Source organism: Pelodiscus sinensis, chromosome 2, assembly GCF_049634645.1.
Source record: "Pelodiscus sinensis isolate JC-2024 chromosome 2, ASM4963464v1, whole genome shotgun sequence".
NCBI lineage: Eukaryota > Metazoa > Chordata > Testudines > Trionychidae > Pelodiscus > Pelodiscus sinensis.
The window spans coordinates 58,733,158-58,758,150 of NC_134712.1; the positions used below are offsets into that span (position 1 = coordinate 58,733,158).

The following is a 24,993-nucleotide window of genomic DNA, read 5'->3' on the forward strand; positions in this document are numbered from 1 at the left end:
TAATGAATGACTGAGTACTAGTCACTTAATCCTAAAAGTACAATTCTGTTACAATTATAGCTAAAATAAGTTCTAATTAGAGTTACCTTATATTGAATTTAAATTTAAACTTTTAACTATAATTCTTGAAATGAAATATTGGAATCTGTATATTTCAAATATAAGGAAATTTAACATTAACTTGTTTACAACTTATTTTCTTAGAAATTACTTTCAGTTGTGCATAGTATCCTTCTCTTATTGGGGTTTGTATTGTCTAAACAAGGTCTAATCAGGATCAGAGCGACATTGTGCTAGATGTTGTATAAACACATATTGGGGAATATGTCTGTACCACCCTCTAAGGAAAAACAAAATTCAAGTTAAGCTAGATATCCTACATGTAAGGGCAGCATGACATGTTTTCCTTTTAGACATTATTTACAATATTTAGTACATTCAGCACGTGATTGTGATTTGGTGGTCTCTCGGCATTACTATAATAAAAATAAAATGTACCTGTGGCAAAATACCTTTATGACTTGAAAATTCAATGAGTACGTTTTGTTTTTGACTTGGGAAAAAAAGGCAAGTTAAATTAAGTAAATATATATGTAAATTGTGGCCTTGGAGCCTAACAGTTCAGTCATGCAAGTGGGAAAAGTAAACATACTTGATCCAATTGAAAAACATCACTGTATCCTTAGACCTTTGGTCTTTCTGTATTTGTTAGAAGCAAGGTCATTTTTCCCCCTTTACAGATTATTCCTTTGATTTTTGTTTTTTAAGATTCCTATTTATAGTAGTTGAGTACAGATTTACACATACACCGCACATTGTAAGAACTGCTGATATTGTCTCCATAAATATTGCTTTTATTATGTTTGCATAGTTTCAACAATGTTGACATTGAGGCAGGTAAGAAGACAAGGACTCTGCCTGAAGACGTTGTCTCATTGGATTGCAATGTACAAATGTTGGATGGGATGTAGAGAAAGCGTTGATAGAATAGCACAACTAATGCATGGAATCTTGCTCCTGGAGAGTCTTCAGTCTACGTAATTAGTATTTTTGAGGAGAGGGCTAGTATTTCATCAACTTTCTGGCAGAAGTACGTGTAAAGGAATGACTTGGAGGAGAGGGTGTTGCCGATCCCAAACATTAAAAACTTGTGGTTCATGTTCCAAATAATCTCAAGTGGCTTAAAACCACAATTTGTTTTAAAATGTGTTGCATGCTTTCTGGTATTTTTATACTTACAGGGGAAGAGCTACCTACCTCCACTTTGTGTAATCTGTCAAAATTGAACCTTAATTGTGCATGTGTGGGGGTGTGTAGGTGTAGACCTCACAGTTCTAAGTTTGGAGGAAGCTTGTCTTACTGCCTCCAGTTCTCTAGGGTATTAGGAGCTGCCATCCTGTTCCTTTTTTACACTTCCCAAAGAAGACAGATTAGCAGTACTGGAAACTGCAAGAGATCAAAAATTGTGAGTCAGACCCTTCAAAAGAAGAAAAAAATCTTTAGTCAAGCTATGAAAATTTTAGATTGGCCCCCAAAATCATAAGTTAATAAAAGGGCAAAAAACATGATTTGATTTATTTTTATATCTTTTGACTTTGTAACTCCCCTTCATTCTTCTGTAATGTATATGTGATAAATTCAGGCTAAAAAGTCAACCCTAAATGCACAACTCTCCATAGCTGTTCAGATGGAGACCCACTTACCTTACTCTCTCTACAGAGATGGGGGGGGGGGGAACCTCCTATATATTTTCTTTTACTGTTTTGACTCAGCAGCAATGCTTTTGGAGCAGTGGGAGGCAAATGTCTTTTCTACCTGGATCCCAGCAGGACCAGTTCCAAGTTTTCCCTCTTCCTTGCCTCCTGCTATCCCAGCATCCCCCTCCCCCTCTGATAAAGGGCCATAAGTGAAGGTCAGGTCTATATCCTTAGCCCCATGCCTTTTTCTGTGTGTCCGAGTTTTCTAACCCATTGCCTAGCACTATGCTGCCTTGGGCGTGCTGCTTGCCATCTCATTCCAATCTTATGATTTATGCTGGCCCCCATATGATCAGGAGACACCATTTTCCTGAGGACAGGGGACTCCAGTGAATGATGACATCCATTTTTGAGTCAGCCTCACTCTTATCTGCAAAACTTAAAGGGAGAGGGGCAGCCTGAAGCTTTAGTTCCACTGAAAGAAAAGGGATTTTATAAGCATTGTGGATGAGGAAAAAGTCATATTATTGAACAAAGAAATTAGAAATTCATGAGAACTCTTAAATACCAGAAATGGTGAGAGATGACAGTACTAGGAGGATAGGACCACAATGTAAGAAAGGGCCAGAGAGGAGAATTTGCAAAATATACGAAAGGGACAGAGAGAGTAGTAAAAAGAGTAGAGAAGTAGGCAGGAGCTAGGAGTTGTGCTGTACATTGCAAGCTATAAAATGTAAATTTGATGTTGAAGGTAAGGGGAAGGATGAAGGGATTTGAATTGGAAAGATATTTAGGATGGCCCTCCTTTTCCCTTAAAAAAAAGTGGTTACCAGTGAGTAGATCGGGATCTAATGGTAGATCCTGGAGCCTCTGAAAAGTGATCTTGACTGGTTTGGCTGGGAGGCTATCAGGTGCTGGCAATTCAGCTGCCCCTCCCTCTTCTTCCCTCTTCTCCCACACCGTGCTGCTCCTGCCCTTTGCCTTGGAACTGCTCCTCTGGAGCGTCCTGTTTGCTCTGTAGGGTGGAAGAGACAAAAGAAGCTCACACTGATGTCAGAGTGAGCAAGGGTGGGCCTTGTGAAAGGGGCAGAGAAGAAGGCAGGGCAAGGATATTTGGGTTTGAGATAGATCCTGGATTGACTTATATTCAAAAAGTGCTTACAAAGGTTGGAGACTTGTGCCTTAGAAGTTTTGAGACAGCAAAGTGTTGATTACTTCATTTTATTTCCTATTCCTTATTGTTTCTAGCTGCATAATACCAAATATTTCTAAGTATCATTTAGCTTTTGAGATGCCTGCTGCCTAAAATGGTTAGTCTCTATTGTTATGAATGAGTTTGGTTTGTAATAGGGATGTTAAATATAGTTTAATCGACTAATCAACTAGTTGGTGGATTTTCCATCGACTAGTTGATTAGTCGACAAGCAGGGGAGCAGCAGCAGGGTTAGCACCTGGTCCCGGCAGCTAACCCCATTGCAGCTTTGCCTTTTAAATATATTAAGAGCTGGCAGGCTGCTAATACATTTAAAAGGCTGAAGCACAGCAGGGGGGGACCCGGAGTGAGCCAGGACAACTGGTTGCCAGCTCATGCTGGGTCCCCCTTGCTGAGCTTCTGATTTTTAAATATTTTAAGAGCCTGTAGGCTCTTAGTACATTTAAAGTGCTAAAGCACAACAGGGGGAACCTGGCACGAGCCAGGAATCAGCTGGCTTGGCTCATGCTGGGTCACCCCCCACTGTGCTTCTTATTTTTAAATGTATTAAGAGCTGGCAGGCTCTTACTACGTTTAAAAAGTAGAGTCCTGACTTGTGCCCAGTCCCAGATGCTCTGAATCAGTTGATTCCCACCTCGCACCTGATCCCCACTAAGTCCCTGCCCCCTGCAGAGACGGTGCTGGGAGGAACCAGCTTTTAAGCGGCTCCACCCAGCACTGGCTCCTGCTCTCTCCTTGTTGCCTCGGTTAGAGGCCACAAGGGGGAGGGGAAGCAACTAGTGGAGGAACTACTTTACTATCCAATAAGCTTTTGCTTATCAGATAGTTGACTAGTCACTTACATCCCTAGTTTGTAACTAACATTTGAGTGTAAGAAAAAAGTGAAGTAATCTTGTCCCTTATAATACTAGATCGATTTTCCCCATATAGTATGCCCTAAATTTTCTTAAACGTTTGTGGCCTAGTTTTGGAAAAAAATTCAGCATATTGTTTTTATCAGTCTGCATCTGGCAGACAGGTATTGCATATGGTTTGGTCTCCAGTACTTAGTGCAGGACTACTCAACGTGCGGCCCATGGGCCGCATGCAGCCCGCAGCCCATTTGTTTACAGCCCACAGTGCAGTTCGGGTTTATGTGGGGCTCAACATGTGGCCCATGGGTGTGATCCTTTGAACATGGTCTCCACTGGGAACATGCTCCACAACAGCGAGGCGTCTCCCAGGCAGGGTGAACATTGAAAGATGCAAGCAGACAGGCTGGCTGGAACAGACGGGTACAGCGTGTTGGCATTTCTAGCCCCCAGGAGGAGGTGCCAGGAGTGCCGGAGCATTGTGTGAAAGAAGCTATTTACATATATATGCAACCACACTTAAGTTGAGGCCCTCGGCATGTGCTGTTAGTATCATTGTGGCCCCCGGAGCTTCCAAAGTTGAATAGCCCTGACTTAGCGTGACACTGTTTCATGCTGCTTTGGTTGTGCCATTGCAAATTAGGGATGTAAGAGTTTAACTGGTTAACCAATAAAAGTGATGCTTATCAGTTTCTCTTAATTTTTGAACTCTGCTTGGGTACTGAGAAAGGGTTTGGCAGTTGGGACCCTACTACCAATGTGTCTGCAGCCTATAACTCCACTTAATCAAAGTTTTGCATTTGTCAATTTTTCCTTATTTTTGTTGTACTAGAGGGGAAGGAGAACATGTGTCTGAAGAAGAAAGGGAAGGGTAATGGAAGAGAGTTGAGCAATCTTCATAGACCAGCAGTTCCCAAACTATGAGTGCACCTCCTAACCGGAAAAAGGTTCAGGGGGTGCAGTGGGGCACAAGCCAGCCCCCACAGGAGATGGGGAGGGAGCCCTGTGTTGTTCTCTCCCATCTCTAGATCTGCTTTGGCTCTGCACCCAGCCACAGCCTTGGCTGCCACTTTTGGTTTCCAACCATGGCTCCTGAGCAGATGTGGGGACAGAGTTGCAGATGGGGGTGGGAGGGAGAGGAGGGGGTGATGTGAAAAGTTTGGGGACCACTGTCAATATCCATGTGCTACCAGTTCTCCTTCCTGGCTTTTTATTGCTAGTTCCCTCCTTCTCTTGGCACTTCTCTGCTCCTGCAAGCACAAAATTAGGATGCTCTGTTGACAGATGCACAGTCAACAACTGATGTTTTTAATTAGTCAATTTAAAGAATGAAGTTGGCCATGACTTTTCAAAACAGCTGCAAGTTAAGAGTCAGACTGACTAACATTCATAAAATAAATTGATGTTTGTCTTTATTTGTTACAGAGACGTGGAGCAATTTCCTATGACAGCACTGATCAAACTGCATTGTATATCCGTATGCTAGGTAAGCATGGCAACTTCTGTATTGCAGCACTAATATATTTTTGTGACTATTTGTTTTTAAATGTTTGTGGTGAACTGTAACATAGTTTATAATTTTTTTAAAACTTTTCAGTTTGTCCTTTTTTTGCTGCCACTATTTTAGTCAAGTTACTTTTCCATTTTACTAATAGCTGCAAAAAAGTTGTTGCAACCAAATATTGTATTTGGAATTGAGGCTCCATTGTACAAAGAAAAATATTTAATAGTAGATAAGTTGAATAGGTTTGCTTTGGATTATGTTTTGTGTACTTCAGTTAAATCTCTACCAAAAAATATTAATGGATGGAAATAACATTTGTATGTTCATTTTTAAACCATATTATGTAAAGTCTGTATTTGTATTGCAGTACCTTTGTTGTCCCTGATTCATTATGCATATAGGAGAACATTATAGCACGTGTAAGAAGAGCATGTCATTTTTTTGCTGTAATTAAAATTGAATGGTTTATAAATGAGTAAATATTTGCATATAAGTATAGTTTTGACTTGTATGTGTAAAGTTCATTATGGAATCTGTCTTAAGTCTCAATCTTGAAATAATGATGTGAATTAAAATGGAATAACTGAAGCCTGTTCGGACTTAGGGTGGAAAGAGCTGCCCACAGATTTGGGGAAGTACTGAGGGTGCTAGCTTGGGGGTAGCTCTTTCCCATCCTGTTTCTTTATTTAGACCTACAATGAGGTCAAGGGGTGGTGCAGCGAAAGTATCCCAGAAGTATCTTCTCTCTTATGCAGCCTTTTAGGTGTCAGCCCCAGCTTGACTTCACTTTCCTAGAACTGGACAGGAATGGCATTTAAGAATAAGGAAAAAGACAGAGTCAGCAGCCTATCAGAAGGTTGGGAGCTGAATGCGGCAGTGCCTAGAGAATGTACAATACGATTGGGGTTTAGTGCCTGTTAGACAGTGTAGGACAATGAAGAGAGAACTAAGATCAATGCCTGGGGAAAGGGATGATATTGAAGCCTCCTATCTATCAACTAGGATTAAAAGGAAGAGGATTATCTGATCGTGCATTCAGGATGACTTTTTTTCTGATGTGCTCATATACAAAGGGGAAATTCCCCCTAAGAATTCAAAAGTAAGGTACCAGACCAAAAAATAATAATTTGTTTTTGGATATCAAGATTCTGCCGTGAGTGATGATTCGTATATATATCTCATATGTGGAATATGCATGTGCATCATGCATCTGTGTGCAGAGTTTCTTGGAGGCAGTGTTCATTGGCTTGCACATGTGCAATAGCTCTCCTTGTGGTCCCCAAGATCATAAAGGGTCGAATCTTTCCAGTTCTTTCCTACTACACCCCATAGTTTAAATCAGAATTTTGTTTAGTTCCTTTTTATTGCCTCATTCCTGTAAGGATCAAATACTGTTAGGTGTTTTAATAGTATAGAATAGCATACCATTAACATTTTTTCCCTTGAGAATTCTGGGATTATACCCAGAGGTCAAAACCTGTTTCCTTCTATAGCTCTCTTTCTGTGAACATTGAACATCAACATTGCCTAAACTGCCTGGATGAGGTTCACATTTCTGCCAGGTCAAACATCTGCCACTCTTTTCCCCACCAGAATTCATGAGGGTCAAGACTCAGAAAACACTTCCTAGAGAAGGCAATGAAGCTCCAATCAGATGAAGGGTGGGGACCTATTCTGTACATCAGGGGTTCCCAAACTTTTTGACACGGGGACCAGTAAATCCATTCACAAACTTTTGGAGGACCAGTAATGTTCATTTTCATATTTGCATATTTATTAATCAAATTATGAATATTCAAATAAGTTGTTTCTGGTCCTCCCAAATCTCCCAGTGCCAGCTTTAGCAAAGCTTTTGATATGGTCACCCACAGTATTCTTGCCAGCAAGTTAAGGAATATGGATTGGATAAATGGGCTGTAAGACAGACAGAAAGCTGGTTAGACCAGGGTTTCCCAAACTTTTTACTTTAATTGGAACCCTTTTTTTTCAGTTCTGCTTTTTGCAGCCCAAAAATATAAACACATGAAAAACAAATGAAGAAAATACCAGACATATAACATGTCTGGTATTTTCTCAGTAGGTAAGTTGTATTATTACTAGATGTATCAGTTTGTAGTTTCAAACTGCCTGGCTGGTAAATGTGCTCAGGCTGCATGAGTGTGTCTACCAGCCAGATAGTTCGCAACTACTCGAGGGGTTTGTGTGTGTGTGTGTGTTTGGGGGGGGTACGACAGTAGAATCCCTGTGCCAGACTAACTCGTGCTTTGTGGGGGGGGGGGAGAGGGGAACGGGGTCGGGTCAGTCCCACTCCCTGCAGGCCGATTCATTCCTCCCGCCTGCTCCCCTTGCTGCGCCTCTTGTCAATCCCACTTCCCCCAACCCCTTCCCTGGCAGCCAGTTCTCCCCCGCTTTTCCTCCCAATCTCCCTTGGCCAGCCCCGCTGCCTGCGTCCAGCCCTCCTTCCAGCAGCCACTTCTCCCATCCTGCCCACATCTTCCCCGGCCAGCTCCCTGCCCCCAACCTCGCACCCCCTGGCAGCCCTGCTTCCACCGGCCCCTCAATATCCCCAGCCTACCCTGATTCCCCTGTCCAGTTCTGCTTCTGGTGGCCAGCTCTTCCCTCCTCCTCACCCCAGAATCCCCTGGCACCTGCACCTTCCCTTAGCCCTGCACCCTCCTGGTGCCTCCTTTTCCCCTAATAGCCACCCCCTCACCAGTCTCTGCCCCATTGCCCTCACACACAATTTGTTCCATCCTGACTTTCCTTATGCCCACCCCTTCTTTCAAGCTTTCTCCCAGCACCTCCCTCTCCAGCCCCCAGTGCCCTTCCCCTCTCCTCTCCTCTCCCAGCATCACCCTGTCCCCCCTCCCACTGACACCTCCCCTCCTGCCCTTTCCCTCATGGTCTGCACTTGGCCCCTGGCATTTGTCTCTCTCTCCCGCACCCCAGTCCCTTGGTGCCTTTCCCTCCCAAGCCCCTTCTCCTTCCACCCCTTTCCCCACCCCCTCCTTTCCTCGCCGTCGCACGAGCTGGTTCCCACCTTCTCTTTCCCCGTTGCGGGGCCGGGGTCCGCGCTCAGGCCCTCTTGGCCGAACCCGGAGCCAGCCAGGCCCCGCCATGTGCCTCGCACGGGTTTCAAAACCCCGGGCTGTGACGTCACGTCCTCCCCGCCCACGTGCAACGCCGCGCATGGGCGGCAGGCGGCGAGGAGGAGCCGCGCGCGGCAGAGACATCCGGGGCAGAGGGGACGCTCTGGGGGCGGGGCCGGAGAGGACGCGTGGGGGCGGGGCCCGCTCCAGGCAGAGCCGGGGAGACACCCAGCTCCACATAGCGCTGGAGCAGGGCCCGGCTCTTAACTCGCCGGCACTTCTGGGTGCAGGGGCGCGGGGCCCGATTCGACCAGATGGGTTAATCGGCCTAAGGGCCAGCAGCCACCAGGCACGCTGAGGCCCGGCATTTTTTTTCCACGGCCCGGTATCGGGCCGCGGACCCTAGTTTGGGAAATGCTGCTGTACATCAATCTCAGCAAGCAAGCAGTACCTCTCTGAACTTAACCTCGGGAACAAAGCAGGATTCCCTGTAGGGGTGCGCCTGTGCAGACATGCACCAAGAATTTCAGTCCTGCCTATCCCATCAGCGGAGCCACAGCCCCAGCTGCTCCCAGGGGTGGGGCTGCATGGCGGATGGCTGCCCCACCCCAGGAGCAACTGGGTAGCCACCACACAGCTCGTGTCGTGGCTGCCAGAGCTGGTGCCTGGGCCGCAGTACTAAAAATTGCACCACAGCCCTGGCTCTAGTCCTAGCACATGGGGCAGCCACCTGCCACGCAGCCCAGCCTCGGGAGCAACTGGGGCTGCGGCTGCATGGCAGCTGCTGGGGCTGGGATCGCAGTACTAAAAATAGCACTGTGGCACAGGCTCGAGTCCCAACACATGGGATATCCTGCGGCTCAAACTGGGACCTCAGTGCTATTTTTAGTACCGTGGTCCCAGCCCCAGCAGCCACGCAGCCTCAGTCCCAGTACTCCAGGGAGGGGGCTGTGTTGGGGGGTGGTTGTTGCTGGGGTCAAGATCGTGTTGGGGGGGTAGATGTTCTGGCTGTTGCTGAGACTGCATTGGGGGGTGGCTGCTCTGGCTGCCGCTGGAGCTGAGGCCATGATGGGGGATGGCTGCTGCTGTGGTTGTGTGGCAGGGGGGTGGCTGCCACCAGGGATTGGGACCACATGGCTGGTGGGCGGCTGCTGCCTCCGGGGATTTTCTTTCTTTCTTTTTTTTTTTTTTTTGGCCTGGCTCAGGGTGGTGTATTTGCCCGACTTCAGTCCAGAAAGACCCAAGCAGCTGAGGGATGGAGGGAGGGGGAATGCAGCAATTCTGTAGTGTCTGTGTAATCCAAACACCTACAGTATGTGTAGACTGCAAACTTCTTTCAATAGAGAGCATCCACACCTCAAAATAGGATCTAAAAAGCGATCTGCTTTTTTGAAAGAGCATCCAGACTGCATGAGCACTCTCTTGAAAGAAAGTCCTGATTGCTATTCACAGAATGGCCACCAGGGCACCTGTGCTTTTTTTTTGATTGCCTCTTCTTTCAAAAAATATCCCTGTTCTGTGTCCACACACACCGTTTTTCGAAAGAGCTCTTTCAAAAAAACAATGTAGTCTAGACATACCCCTAGTATGCGTCACTGTCCCATGTAGTGGCACCTAGACCACAGCAACAGATAAGACCAAGAGACCTCTACAGCATGGGCTGGGAGCTAACTCGCTGGCTTTTAGCTCAGAGGGTAGAAGTTCCTATACTAAACTTCAGAGGTTCCAGGTTCAAATCCGCCTGGTGGCAGTTACATCTGGAGGCGGCTGCAGGTGAGGCAGGGTGTTCAAACCCACTGGTCCATATCAGTGCAGTCAATATTCTAGTGTAGGACCCGCGCTCTTACACATGATCCCCAGGAAGTACAGTCCATTGCATTAGACTGAGTGGGGATTCTCCCTGGGCTCTAGCCCCAGCCGCCTAAGAAGAGATACAGGCGCAGTGTTGCTGAGATGCTTGTTCCCAGGGTCCAGTCTAAAGTCTGTCTGAACTCCTGAGCCCAGCTGCAGGGTGGGGAAGTGGCTGTAATGGAATCTAAGGGAGCTGGAGCTGTTGCTGGGCTCCTCTCACTACTTGCATGAGAGCCTCGAGGAGGCTGTTCAATGTTTGCAGGGGCTGGGGGCAGCTGAAGGAAGGAGGGAGCAGTGGGGCAGGGAGGAGGAAATGGGGACTAGCTGTGTTACAGGGCAGAATATGGGGCAGGAGCTAATGCATCTGCACAGTAAGTGGGGCTTTCTTTCATAACAGTTTTTATAAGTATAAACAATTTTTTTGTTAGTAACTGGTGGGTGCCATGGCGGCACACATCCGAACAAGCACACATGACATCAATATTGGTGCACAAGACAAAACTCACTCTACTCACAGATGGAAAATCTTAGAGGGAACACTGGCACAAAGGCTAGATCTGTTAAGATTAAAGAGAAGGCTTCACAGGAGAGTAAGGGGCACTCCATAAGTTGGCAAAGCAAGCCATCTTTTTCTAAAATTATTCTGAAAACAAAGGATCGTTCTCTGACCCTTCAAAGTTGAGAGTGCCATCATACATGGTGTAGCAAGGAATGCTCTGGTGTGACACTACTGAGAGTACAAATTGCCGAGAAAAAGGGCAGTCAGCCCATAGATTGGGATTCCTCCATGTATGAGGTTCACCAAACCAGTCACAAAAGAACTCTGTTTTGCCATACTGGCTAACAATAAGTCATACAAGCAGTTCCCTCATACATTCCAGTTCCAGTATCCCCACTCCTTATATGTATGAGTGGTTATGAAAACCAATCTCATCAAATAAAAGGCTCTTATGATCTCAAAGGATCAGTCACTTCCCAGGTCAGTATATAACTTGGAATCTTACCCCGAAAATCACACTATTGACAATCCTTTAGTTTCTAAAATCTAAAGGTTTATTCATAAAAGAAAGAAACAGAAGTGAGAGTTAAAATTGTTCAAATAATCAAATACCTACAATAATTGCAAGTTCTTGGTTCAGGCTGGTAGCAGTGATGAACTAAACTGCTAGCTCAAACCAAGTCTCTGGTTACTTCCAACACAATTAAAGGACTTTGTTCCTTTTTTTAGAATGTTCTCATTGGTATAAATCCATAGTTCAGAAGCTTGAACAGGAAAGATAAGCTGCAGCAGGAAAGAGGTAAAATGGAGGCATTCCCCCATCTTCTCCCATGTGCAGGGATTCCCATTGTTTTTGCTGTGGAAAAGTACAGCATGATGATTGTGTGATCATGAGTCATAAAATAGGTAAATCACCTGTCTGTGCATGACTCAGTTCTTTGCAGGTGGAAGCTATTGCCCACATGCTAGTTTAAACATTCCTCAGGAAGGTGAAGAAGATATGGATTGGCATTATCCAAGGCCCATTGTCATTCAACTTAAATAGTCCCTTCACAATATGTTGGCCAAAGGTGCTAAGCTCTTTGGCCGAATAAATCTCATTCAGAGAAGGAGGCATGCAAAAGTATGAATATGAAAATGAAACTTTTGCTGTGTAGACACTCTCTTTCCTTCAGAAAAAAGCTTCTTCCGAAAGAAGCCTGTATTCTAGACGTAGCCTCCATAACAAGGGCACAGTTCTGCCCAGGGTATTAAGCTCTCTTTTCTTGTGGACAAAACCTGAAAGAGCTCCTCTCACTAGCACTCGAGGCAACCATTGTTACCAGTACTCTTGAATAGGGGTGCGCACATGAGCAATTATATGGCACAAGATGTCAGGACTCCCGGGAGTCCAGAATGCACATGAACTGGGGGTGGTGCATCAGGCCTGTAATGATTTCCTCCCATTCATCCAATCCAAACACATTTAGCTAATGTTGGACAATATAACAACAGTCTTTTATATAAACAAGGTGGAACGAGAGCTCTTTGTGTGGGGAGGCAGCCATCCTCTGGAACTTGTGCATCAAACATTGCATAACTTGATCAACAGCATGTTTATCAGAGTGCAAAAGTCCCTAGCAATTTGAGCTGATACTTTTCCACAAATCATAAATGGCAGATTCATGATGATGATCTCAACAAACTTTTTGCCCAGTGGGGAATAGTGGCCTGTTGCTTCTTCTCACAGGTGAATAGGAAGCTTCCTCGGTACTTCTCTAGAGCAACCCTCAGCAAAGATTCATTGATAGATGCCCTCCTAATTTCATAGGAGGGTGCCAGGGGAATACTTTCCTCCCAATTCTTTTGATACCACAAGTTTTGCAGAAAATCCATCAAGACAGAACTCAAGTCATCCTCATCACACCTAACTGGTCCTCACAGTTCTGCTTACCGAGGCCATTCTGGTTCATGGATCTGTTCAAGCTTTCAGTGTAACCTCCCATGAACATCCTACCCTTCTAACAAAACACAGAAGCAAGGTAATGTACCCCCAATCTGGGGTGACGACAACTCAGAAGTTGGTACTTGGATGGTATCAAAGGCAGAAAGCTCATGTTCCAAGAGACATCCTTGACTGAAGTAGAAAAGACTCTAAACGAATATTTTACTTAACTAAATGGAATTGAGCTCTTTTCCTCCTGGGCTCATCAGCGTGATTTGTCACCATATTCCAGAGAAATCCCTGATATTTTGTTATATATTACTTATCTTTTAAGTCTTTGGGTCTTGAATTCAGTTCCCCTCAGGTGCATCTAGCAGCTATCAATGCTTTTCATTGCCCAGTGGATAACCGTATCTTTTATGGACCCTGTCACAGGTAGATTTTTTGAAGGGGATTCTCAGATCCTTTCCACCAGTGAAGTCCACACCTCAGCATGACCTTAGTTTTGTTTTATTGTCTTTCGCCAAGTCTCCCTTTGAGCGGCTAGCCATATGCTCCATGATCCATTTGTCCACAAAGAGTAGCTGTATGATAGATGGAAGGGGTATGATCCTTTTCTAAACATCCCAGCATTAAATAACTAAAGGGTTAAACCCAGAACAGTGTGTAACCAGGAAGTGTTGGCAGGGAGCCAGTACAGCCAATCGAAAGAGAGAGAAAGATTTTTGAAATGACCTAAATTTTGGAACAACAGAGGTGTAAGTAGAACAGGGAATGCTTTTAGTTGGACATGATCCGGTTATTTTGTATTCTAGTTGGTTAAACTACTTTGTGAAAAATCCCTCTACACTGTAACTGAAATGCAGGGAAGCAATTCTCTGTGCTTTAATGTTTTTAGTTGTTCTGTAACACGTAGCAATCAAGTAAACTTTACAAAATATATCATCTTTGTTTTGTTAATAAAATCACTTTTTAATGACTATAATCTAATTCCTGTGTCTTAGAAGACAGAAGGTTCTGTGTCCATGTACCTGAACTGAAGGTCAGCTATTCAGAGTATAGTTTGTTTTCAAGCTGTCTTCTAAAGGAGAGTTAAGAGCTTGGGGTTACCTCACAGGGAGAAGTTATCAAGTGTTTCTTCCTAGCTTTAAGTGGTTTTTGCTTTTGGTTGGTGGCAGAGTACTACCCAAAGACAGGGACTTTGTGACTTTGGGGAGTTTTTTTTAAATAAAACTTTAGTGGCACTGTATTATGAGGTTTCTTGCAGGTCCCCACCTTCTGCACTGAAAGTGCCAGAGTGGAGAATCACCTTGACAAGCTGGAACGTCAGCCAGATGAGTCACAAAGCAGGGAGTGCTTATGGGTGGACTCGCCATATTCTACTTTCCTATAAAGAAGAGTTCTTGCTATGCTTCTGCTTCCAGTTCGTACCCAAAGAAGTTTCCAAGTTTTGTACAAATCTGGTCATCTGCTTACCTGTATCTTTTCCTATATCACGTGTCAGAAGAGTAGAGAAGACCACATTTTCTGGATGTCTGGAGGGTTTCAGTCTTTTTATCTGTAAAGAAAAAAGGATGGTAGAAAGACACCTAAATTATTTGTTTCCATAGCAGAATGATAAAGAGATAAACCTACACTGGCGCATTCCTCTTTCTCTACCCCCAGAAGTCTCATTTCCCCATGGGGCAAGCTTCTTTATCTGCATTCCTGACAAATGTACCCATATTAGAGATACATAGGGCAACTCTTTGGAGCTCTTTGTATTCCTTTATGAGTCATTATCCTTTGTACAGTCATAAGCTGTGGTTATGATTATGTGAACAGCAGTACTACAATCAATATCACTTGTGCATCTTTGCATCCACCACCTGTTTTGACGGCTTGTTAATCTCCTGTATGTGGAATTCACATAGGGATCATCACTTGATGAAATGGATTGTATGTATCTGTAGATGGAGGTTCTTTGAGATGACAGGTTCCTATCTATATTTCACTACCATCACCCCCTTCCCTTTACTACCTTGGTTCCTTTTTTCCCCCTTTGCTTCTAATATTTCAGGCTTTTCTCCCTGTTCCATTTAATTTCTCAGTCTGATCCTCTTTTCCTAAAGTGGGATATTTCTTTGGTAATTCTATTCTCTGCAAATTCAACTAGTTAGTCAAAGGAGCACTCTCTTCCTTCACTTCCTTTTTCACCTTCAACCTTTTCAAGCTAGTGTCTCCATTTGCTGGTTCCTTGACTTGTTGCAGTCTGCAAAGCTTTCCAACTGTGCTAGGAGAAAAACAGAATTTAGCACACTGAGCTAACAAAAATAGCTGAGAATGTGTATGTCATATATGCACACTAAATTGGAGAATTCAACCAAGAAGATTTCTCACTTTTTCTTTGAAGAGGCTCCGGTTTCTTTTTTCTTTTTGGTCCTCTTTGATTTGGTGGATTTTAAAAAAATCACTTTAAAATGAGTGTGGTGGTGATTAGGGGCTTCTATTCAGCAGTTATTAGAGGTGTGTGTTGACTTTTTCTGCAAAGAGTATTTCAGCAGGGTTTGTCCTAAATTTCAGGGGGGAAAAAGCGTGGGAAGACAGAAGATTTTTAAGCTAATCCTCCTGAAGAGGATGATTGCATTTCTCAGCTAATAAAGGCTATTGCTTTTGTAGTCTGGGCAGCTGCTTCCAAAAATCTAGCCAATAAGCAAATATAATGTTACTTGAAAGAAGATTATGAAGCACTTGTAACAGACTTAAAGGATTCTATAGTGATTGTTACCATAATTCAGCCATTTCTTTGATGAAACTTCTTAAAAGACTAATGCCAGTCCTGAGCAAATGAAGAGAATGAAATAAAGGGATGAACATTTCATTTGTGGTACTCTTTGTAATATCATTTGTTTATTTTATTGGAGGTGTGACTCTGTTTTAGTTCTCAGAAGAATTATTTGACTCTGATACTGGACAATAGTCAGAGTCTTACAGATTCATAGTGGCACTATTTGTTCTTATTAAAGCAGCTCTGAAAATAACAGTAAAGATGCTTCAGATATAAAGAACATGTAAATTGCACAGGATGCTAAATACATTCCATTTGTAAATATCTGGGTGTCTTCTAGTAGTGGTATTGGAGACCGCCCATTTGTCTCACCAGGTCTACTTCTGGTTTTCTGTGTATTATGAGCAGAGTCTCCTTCCCCTAAAATGTGGTTCAAAAAGTGACAGTCTGAAGGGGTGGGGTCAGGAGACTTCTCTGCTCCCTCACCCATAGACCTTGATTGGCCTGGGGGTGGGGGTTCATGTGAAGTTTCTCTCTTCCCCAGAGAGAATCGCCAGCTGTTTTAAAACAGCTGGTGTTTCTCTCTAGCTGCACGCATGCCCTTGGCAGGGGGAGGAAACATAGGATGTGTCTAGACTACAGGGTTTTGTTGACAAAAGTGAACTTTTGTCAACAAAACTATACCTGTGTCTACACTACCGCCGAGTTCTGTCGACATAAGCTGTTTTGTCGAAAGCGGTAAACCTCATTCTACGAGGAATAACGCCTTTTGTGGACAGAGTTCTGTCGACAGAAGGCGTTATTGCATCTACACTGTCCTTTGCGTCTACGCTCTCATGTCGACAAAGCAGCTTGCTTTTTCGACAGAACTGGATGTAGTCTAGACGCTCTTTGTCGACAGAAGCTTTGTTGACAGTATCTGTTGACAAAGCCTCTGTCGCCAAAAGCCTGTATTCTAGACGTACCCTTTGTGTGCTCCCCTGTCCCAAGGTCTCAATTGGCTTGGAGGCAGGGGAACAGTAGGGCGGCAGCTATCTGGATCCATTGGCTTGGCAGGCCAGATTCAGCCCATAGAGACCCCTTTGCCCACTCATGAGCTAGGCAATGGTCTTTTTGTTTTGAGCTATAGTTCAGAACTTTTAGGGGCTACTTCAGCACGCTGCTTTCTTGAGAATTTCTGGGACACATGCTTTAGGTATTTTAATGTATAAAAAAAGACAGGAGGTTTTGATGGGTACTTGGCTTTCTCAACTGCTCAGTGAAAATACCTCTTTTCTACAGATTTCTCTCTGCTTATTTGGGAAATTTCTGCTCTTTACTATAGATACAAAAGCATGTCTTTCTACACCGTTCTATCTCAAAACAGATAACTCTATTTCATTGTTAGCCCTAAGCAGCTCCAATATGTTGCTGGTTTTTAATGCTACCCTCCCCAACAAGTGATTTAATTTTTTCACTCAGAAACAGGCCCCTTCTTTATAAACCTATTGCTGTATTTCACTTGGTGAACTTGCAAAACAAGATTTCTCTCAAACAAACCACTTGAATAGCCCTTTGCTATCAACACCTTTGTCACTGTTGACCTTTCTGGCTGATGAAATACGTTGCATGGACTCAGTCAAGGGAAATGGTCATCAGACAAGTAAGTCTCCTTTGCTATAATCCATTAACCTTAATCATCAACTGAATAATTAAACTATCCCTCCCTATATATCTAGCACGTTTTGGTAGAATGCAACAATGGGAACCTGAAGGTTACTGAAATATTCAGAGGTAAATTAACTAACAGAGGTAAATTTTGCTAACATGAAACTCCCAAGAAAGTCTTCAAATAGTGGGTCTCTGCCAGCTCCTCCTCCAGATCTCCTTTGCTTTCCCTTTTGTTCTAGAACTGTTTATTGTTCCTTGATGTGACTTACATCTGACAGCAGCACTCTGCCTGAGAATGGGGGATAGTACTGTCTTATTTGCCAATTTCATTTGAAAATATTAATGTGCAATCCAAGTTCCCTCCCTCCTCCATGTTTTGATATTAGAGGGGGAAAGTTTTTCTTTTACTAACCTTTTATTTAGAAGTATTTCCTAAGATCACATGAATCCAAAGAATCACCAGTTCTTGTGCTTAGCCAAAGAATTCTGCAGTGTTGCCTCCTGTATCTTCCTGGAAGTGGAATGAGCCACTCTGGTTAGCTGAATATCTTGGAGAGTCGTATAATTTGGCATTGTCTTTGTTAGTCTGAAAGGTGTGGATTATTGCATGGGTCATGTTGAGATTAACTTTCCTTTTGCCGAAACCTTGTACTAGCAGTTTCATAAAGGCTTTTCGGGACTTTAAAAAACATATACAAGGAAAGAATAATTGAAGACATTTCATGCCCCCCAAGGCTGTGTGAATACACTCTCTCTGGGTATGTCTACACTACAAAGTTAATTTGAACTAACAGACGTTAGTTCGAATTAACTTTGATAAGTGCTACACATACAAACCGCTAGTTCGAACTTAATTCGAACTAGCGGAGTGCTTAATTCGAACTAGGTAAACCTCATTCTATGAGGACTAACGCCTAGTTCGAATTAAGTAGTTCGAATTAAGGGCTGTGTAGCCACTTAATTCGAACTAGTGGGAGGCTAGCCCTCCCCAGCTTGCCCTGGTGGCCACTCTGGGCACCACCAGGGAAACTTGTCTGCCCCTCTCCCGGCCCTGGAGCCCTTAAAGGGGCACGGTCTGGTTACGGTGCCCGTGCCAGGTGCAAGCCTGCCAGCACCCAGCCAGCAGACCCTGCACCTGGCACAGCACGAGCCAGCCACCCGCTGCCACCCAGCCCTCCGCCTCTTCTCGGGACCAGGCTGGCGGCTCCCAGGAGCCTGCCCGGGGCCGCAAGAGGTGGGAGCCCACCTGGTCTAGTGCGGAGATCGTGGACCTCATCCAGGTTTGGGGGGAAGCCTCCAACGTCCACGACCTCCGCACTAGGCACAGGAAAGTGTCCGTCTAGGGCAGAATAGCTGCCCGCATAGCCACCCAGGAGCAGGTTTGCATGAAAATCAAGGTGGTCCAGTGAGACCCCGACCCTGAGCCCTGAGCTTAGAACATAAGAATGGCCGTACTGGTTCAGACCAAAGGTCCATCTAGCCCAGTAGCCTGTCTGCCGACTGCAGCCAACACTACGCACCCTGGAGGGGATGGACCGAAGACAATGACCAAGCCATTTGTCTCGTGCCATCCATCTCCAGCCTTCCACAAACAGAGGCCAGGGACACCATTTCTACCTCCTGGCTAATAGCACTCCATGGACCCAACTTCCATGAATTTATCTAACTTCTCTTTAAACTCTGTTCTAGTTCTAGCCTTCACAGCCTCCTGCAGCAAGAAGTTCCACAGGTTGACTATTTGCTTTGTGAAGAAGAACTTTCTGTTATTAGTTTGAAGCCTGCTACCCATTCATTTCATTTGGTGTTCTCTAGTCCTTCTATTATGGGAACTAACGAAGAACTTTTCTTTATGCACCCTCTCCACACCACTCATGCTTTTATAGACCTCTATCATATCCCCCCTCAGTCTCCTCTTTTCTAAGCTGAAAAGTCCCTGTCTCTTTAGCCTCTCTTCATATGGGACCTGTTCCAAACCCCTGGTCATTTTAGTTGCCCTCCCCTCTCCCACCCTCTCTCTTCCCCTCTCCCACCTCCTTTTCCCAGTCTCCCCCAGTTTTGTTCAATAAAGAGAGTTTCTATTTTTGAACACACGTGTCCTTTATTTTGTATATCCAGAAGGGGGGCTAGAGAGGGATAAGTGGAAGGAGGTGAGGGAGGAATGGGGTACGAGCCCCCAATGGGGAGGCCTGGGGTGGCTCTGCGGGCTCCTCGGGGTGGAAGCTCTCCTGCAGCCCCCCGATTGACTCCCTCCCCTCCCCGGTTGGCAGCCTGTGACAAGTGCAGCCGGGCTGATGGCCGAGTACTGTGATGTGCCGAGTGTGGGCATTCAGGGCATTCCAAGCCAGGACTGCTTTGCTGTCCCTCATCGAGTTAGACAAGCGAGCGGGGAACCCCTGAGAACTGTCTGTCCGGGGTGGGGGTTGGGTCCCTTTAAGCACAGCCCTCGGCTAGCCTGAGACAGCAGCTCCACGTTCTAAGTCCTAATCTGATGCCCTGCCGGCACTGCTTCCGGCCATCCTTAACCTCGGTTCAGGGTCCACTCAATGTGGACATGCTAGTTCGAATTAGCAAAACGCTAACTCAAACTAGTTTTTAGGTCTAGATGCACTAGTTCGAATAGTTTAGTTCGAATTAACTAATTCGAATTAAGTTAGTTCGAATTAGTGCTGTAGTGTAGACATACCCTCTCTCTCTCTCTCTCATAATATATGGTGAGTAGTACTTGGGTCTTTTCATTTTTGTCGTAGTGCCACGTTGCACCTCTCAAGATACTACTTACATAAAGTGTGTTATTTTAGGTATTGCCAAATAATGGTGTTTAACTGTATAACATTTCTGCAGAGTTATCCATCCTACAGCAGTTTGTAGGATGGACACTTTTAAATGTCTTCACAAAGTTTTAGTATCTTCAGCTACAGTTCTGACCTTAGTTAAGTGATTTGTTACTTCATTTAATAAGGTGCCTAAATTAGTACTATGAATAAATTAGTTGGAGAAGCAGACGGAGAGATGGAACGATTTCAACACAATGAATTTAAATAGCTGCAGATTTTTCTTTAGTTCTCCTAATTTTTAAATGTAGTGTTTGTCATACCCATTAAATCCCTAATTATGATTTACACTAAAACTGATTTCTTTGCGGAGAGGACAGTAATACTGTATATATTCAGTATTTCACTAATAGAAATAGAGCAATTTTGACAATGTTCTCATGCAGGGGTAGGGAACCTTTTTTGGGGTCAGGGGCCACTAACCCAGGGTATGGCTACACTAGCCACTTTAGTTCGAACTAGGGTGCCTAATGTAGTCATTCGAACTTGCAAATGAAGCCCGGGATTTAAATATCCTGGGCTTCATTTGCATGTTCCCTGGCGCCGCCGTTTTTCAATGCCCAGTAGCTCGAACTACCTGCCTGCGGCTACACGCGGCATGGGCTAGGTAGTTCGAATTAACACTCTTAATTCGAACTACCTTTACTCCTCCTGCAATGAGGAGTAACGGTAGTTTGAATTAAGAGTGTTAATTAGAACTACGTAGCCCGTGCCGCGTGTAGCCGCGGGCAGGTAGTTCGAGCTACCGGGCATTGAAAAATGGCGGCGCCCAGGAACATGCAAATGAAGCGCGGGATATTTAAATCCCGGGCTTCATTTGCAAGTTCGAATGACTACATTAGCCTCCCTAGTTCGAACTAGGGTAGCTAGTGTAGCCATACCCCTGCAGAGATATAAGCGGGGGGGGGGGGGGGCCCACAAAAGTGAGAAGCAAAAACAAAAAAATGCACAAACCAACCCCCTCTTGATATCTGCCTTCCTTCGTTCCTTCAAATTTTAGTGTGGTGGCTGAGTTTGCTTTTCCTTGCCCAGCTGTGGCCATTCCTTCCTCCCTAAAGGCACCCCATGGGGGGAAGGGGCTAGGGAGGGGAGGGTTTTTTCCCTTTCACTCCTGCAAGGGATTTCCACCTGCCCCCAACACCTCCTGAACTGTTAAGGGGTCACTGCTGGCAGCATGAAGCCACCTTAATGCGGGAAAGAGATCAGGTGGTGAGGCGGGAGAGAAGGTTGCCTCGCTGTGGCCTCCCCTATGCAGGGAAGGCGGTTCGGGGGCTTCCTTCCCCTCCCATTCCAGGGATGGATTTCCCCCTCCCCTTTCCTTCCTGGTCCCTGCATGCCTCCTTAACAGTTGCCTCCTCTTGGCAGCTGCGGGAGCGGGGAGGGCAGCAAGCACAGAAACCTGGAGCTCCAACATGTGGAACTTTACCTTCTGACCAGGAGAGGAACAGGAAGTGTCCACCGCATGCTGCAGGGAAGACAGGGGAAAGTTTTTAAAGCAGCCCCTGGGACTCCCCGCAGCATTTCACAGACGCTGGACCCCTTCCCTGCCCCAGGCTGGATTAAATTGTTTGGCAGGCCGGATGCGGCCCATATCCCGGAGGTTCCCCACCCCTGTTCTAATGTATTAACATTGAATTAGATTTGAGACAAACATAATATTACATTGATGTATATGTAAGAGCTAATGAGATTTCTCTTGTCTGAATGAACGAATTAGTAAAGTAACTTACATCTGATCAGCTTTCAATTGATAAACACAAATGCAGAAATCAACAAAAGTTAAGAAATCCAGTATAGCATTCATTTAGTTGCAGTAGCAAATATCAAGAAGTATACTTAAGCTTTAAAATTTTAATACTGAGATTTGGTCTTTTTAATAGGACCTTGTGTAATGTTCAAATAGCTGAGCACAAGTAAGTAATTGCTACTTGGGAAATGTTCTGTTTAATATGAGAACAGATGGTAACTGGTATTTTGCTAAAAGCTACAATTTCTTGCAGCTGAATCTTTTGAACTATATAAATATTCCTGCTTCGTGTGTTAATTGAGGGACAAATCAACTTTTAATATTCTTGTTTCCTGTCACATTAAGATGCATTTTCATCATAATGGTGTAGTCAAATGTTTTTAATTTTATCTGACTGCTTGCCACATATGCTTAGGCAGGAAAGAAGATGACAACAAGCATGCAGTTGCATGTTTAACAAATCTTCAAACTTTGTTTTGTAACATCACCTCTCAAATGAAAAGCATTGAGTAGGTTTTTTGTATAAATAATCCTACTTCACTAAGTACATGACTTTTTAGTCCTTGCAGCTATGTTGAATTGCATTTTACCTCTGCTGCTCTTCCACTCTTATTTCACTCTTGACCCTATTTCTAGGAGATGTGCGAGTAAGAAGTCGGGCAGGATTTGAAACAGAAAGAAGAGGTTCTCATCCATACATTGATTTCCGTATTTTTCACTGTAAGTATTTAAAAGCAGATAAATCACAAATACATGAAGGCTTCCATTAATTCCAACTTCTGGGCCTCTAAAAATTAATGCAGTAAGCTGCTTATGTAAAAAGAAACCACTCTTACACTGTTCAGAAAAATATTTTCATCACTTCGTCCTTGTTATTCCAAAAATAGTAAAGAAGGCTCTAAGTGCTCCGTATTACTTTTTTATTCTATAGTTTAAGTATAGTTATGAATACATCAAGACCAGACACAGGTTTTTGAATGAAGTGAGGTATCCTCTTGTATCCAGCAATGGATGCACTTATTATTTGCTTGGAAGAGATGAGTATTTTTCCAGCTTTTACAAAGATGGTTCTGGAAGTAGTGACCTTACACATAGGATGAGAATTGAAAAGATATGAAGTAGGTTTCTGTGTCTCTGAATATTTTTAAAGGTTCCATTGATTTAGCACAAACAGAATCAAACTTAAATAAAATTTAAAGCAGCATAAGAAAATAACGACCTTAAACATTTTTTTACTTGAAAAACTGTTAGGAAGTCTAATTAGTTTTTTTTAAAAGGCCAATTCTGACTGAAGTTTACAGTACTAATTATTTTTGTTTTTCTTATGAATTCATACTGGCATTTAATCATAGCATAAAGGGACAAAATTTTCAGTATCTACGGAATAGTCCAAATGGTTAGGACAGTTGCGCATAAGATGTTGGAGATGTGGGTTCAATTTTCTGCTTCCCATGGGCTTCCTCTGTGACCTAGGGCAAGCCATTTAGCCCCTCTATGCTTCAGCTTTCAACGTGTAAAATGTGGGTGATAGGGAATCATCTCATAGGGCTATTGTGAGGATAATACATTGAAAGATTATGAAGCATTGTGAGATCTATTGATGAAAACAGCTATATCGGCAATAGGCATTATTTTTTATTTTTATTCACAATAAAATGAATATTCAGTAAATATGCAGATAATTTAAATTTTAACTCTTTAAAATAACTAATAAATTAAATTTACAAATAGGAAAGGGAGTTTAAATGTCTTGTTACCAAAGTATCCATGTAGATTAGTGTCACAGATATCAGTACAGCTCTGTAAATGTGTTTAAGTGGAATGGGAAAAGATGGAAAAAATCTTCTGACTCTCATTAAAATGTGGCTTTTGTAATGACTTAAATGATAATGGCAACAAAAAACCAAACAAACCTGTTCCAGTTATTTCCTCCCTTGTACTAATTTATTTTTAAAGTTGGTCCAATTGGCAGTCTAAACCCCTTAAAACTAGTTATTAAAGTTTCACAAAACAGGTGAGAAAACTAAGTTTGAAGAGTATGATGAACTGAATGCTCCAGTGGAGAGGAATTTAGACTTTGTCACAAAAGCATTCCTTTTAAAAAGTGGTAATCCTTTCATGTTTGGCAAAATAAGACATTGTAGAAGTAATATGCAATTTTATTAATATTAAATTTTAAAATACATTTTGTGAATGCAAGTCATTGACATTCTTCACATTCTTATAGACAAATTTATACAAACAGGGTATTTTTTTAAAAAAATAACCCGTCTGGCATTGCTATCTAGATTTATGTATTGTGTTTATCACTGTATCAGTCTAATATTTGTCCATCAGACTCAGGAGAAAAGATTTCTGGTCTTTGCTCACTCAGGTTGAGAACCTGACTTTTAGTAGCTTTAAACTTGGTATCAAGAAGTTCCTTGGCTACAACTTTTCACTTGATCCAGCTGCTGTAGGCTTTGTAAACGCACAGTTCCCTAGCTCTTCCCAGGCCAAATTGGGAAGCTGCACCTTGTTTCAGACACCTATCCCATGGAATATTTATTTTCCTTGTAATTTCTCTGAAAATAAATGGGTTCCACCCAGATTTCTTCATTTGTAATCCTGCCATGTATCAACTAAAAGTAAATGCTTCCTTTCTTCTTTCCTCTCTGCAGTCCTGTTCAGGATTTTCCCCACGCTTTTCAAGCAAACATATAGTGTACTTTGTTACAAATTCAGTCTCTGGGGGAGACTACCTTTGACTTCTTCTTCTTAGCCCTCTCTCGGTTTCTTTCTCTGGTGATTCCAGGAGGATTTAGTAGGAAGAATAGCTGTATTTAGTGTCACATATAACAAGGACCTTGAAAATTTTCCCCAATTGAATAAAACTACTATTTGAGAGGAGCAGGCAAACTTGTGGTTTTTTTGCCTGGGGCAAATTTGGAGAGAGTCCTTCAGGTCCATTCTTCTATAGAAAAGATGTTTGAAAATAGTCTGTACTTGCTCTCCAGATGTTGCCAGTACGTGTCTTTAAGACCTTCCTGAGAAATTTCCTTGTATCACCCCAAATCAGCATATTTGATTTGACCTTTCAGGGGCAAAAGTGAACTTGGGTTCATATCCTGCTCAAAACCAACTAATTTTTCCTTTAAAGACTACCGATCCTCTCAGTCTATGGAAGGAAATCTTTTGACTTATAAAATACTCATCTAGAATATAAGTATTTCCAGATTTTTCCTAAAAGAGGATATAACAGAAGTAGAAGTGGATATGGTATTTAGGTGAAGGAATAACATGTATAGGCATTATATTAGATTCATAATTATTTTCCTTATCTTTCTTTAAGCATCTCAATGTTTCCTTTTTTAACCACTTCTGCATGTTT

The 24,993-nt window shown here is 43.3% G+C and overlaps 1 protein-coding gene and 1 long non-coding RNA gene across 3 annotated transcripts in view; one reads left to right on the forward strand and one right to left on the reverse strand.

Annotated features, from left to right (window-relative positions):
- Positions 1-24,993, forward strand: part of PDE7A (phosphodiesterase 7A) — a 93,739-nt gene that overhangs the window by 25,049 nt on the left and 43,697 nt on the right. Inside the window, exons 2-3 of one of the 2 annotated variants that reach the window (XM_006127481.4) lie at positions 5,187-5,247; positions 22,260-22,343. In XM_006127481.4, coding sequence (XP_006127543.2) covers positions 5,187-5,247; positions 22,260-22,343 — 145 coding nt within the window. The remainder of the gene's footprint in view (positions 1-5,186; positions 5,248-22,259; positions 22,344-24,993) is intronic. The other variant, XM_006127483.4, reaches the window with a different exon arrangement.
- Positions 681-14,384, reverse strand: LOC112546486 (uncharacterized). The gene is made up of 3 exons (XR_003090186.2): positions 14,105-14,384; positions 2,528-2,712; positions 681-1,446 (listed from the first exon to the last, which is right to left on the reverse strand). It is a non-coding gene; the product is annotated as an uncharacterized LOC112546486 (long non-coding RNA).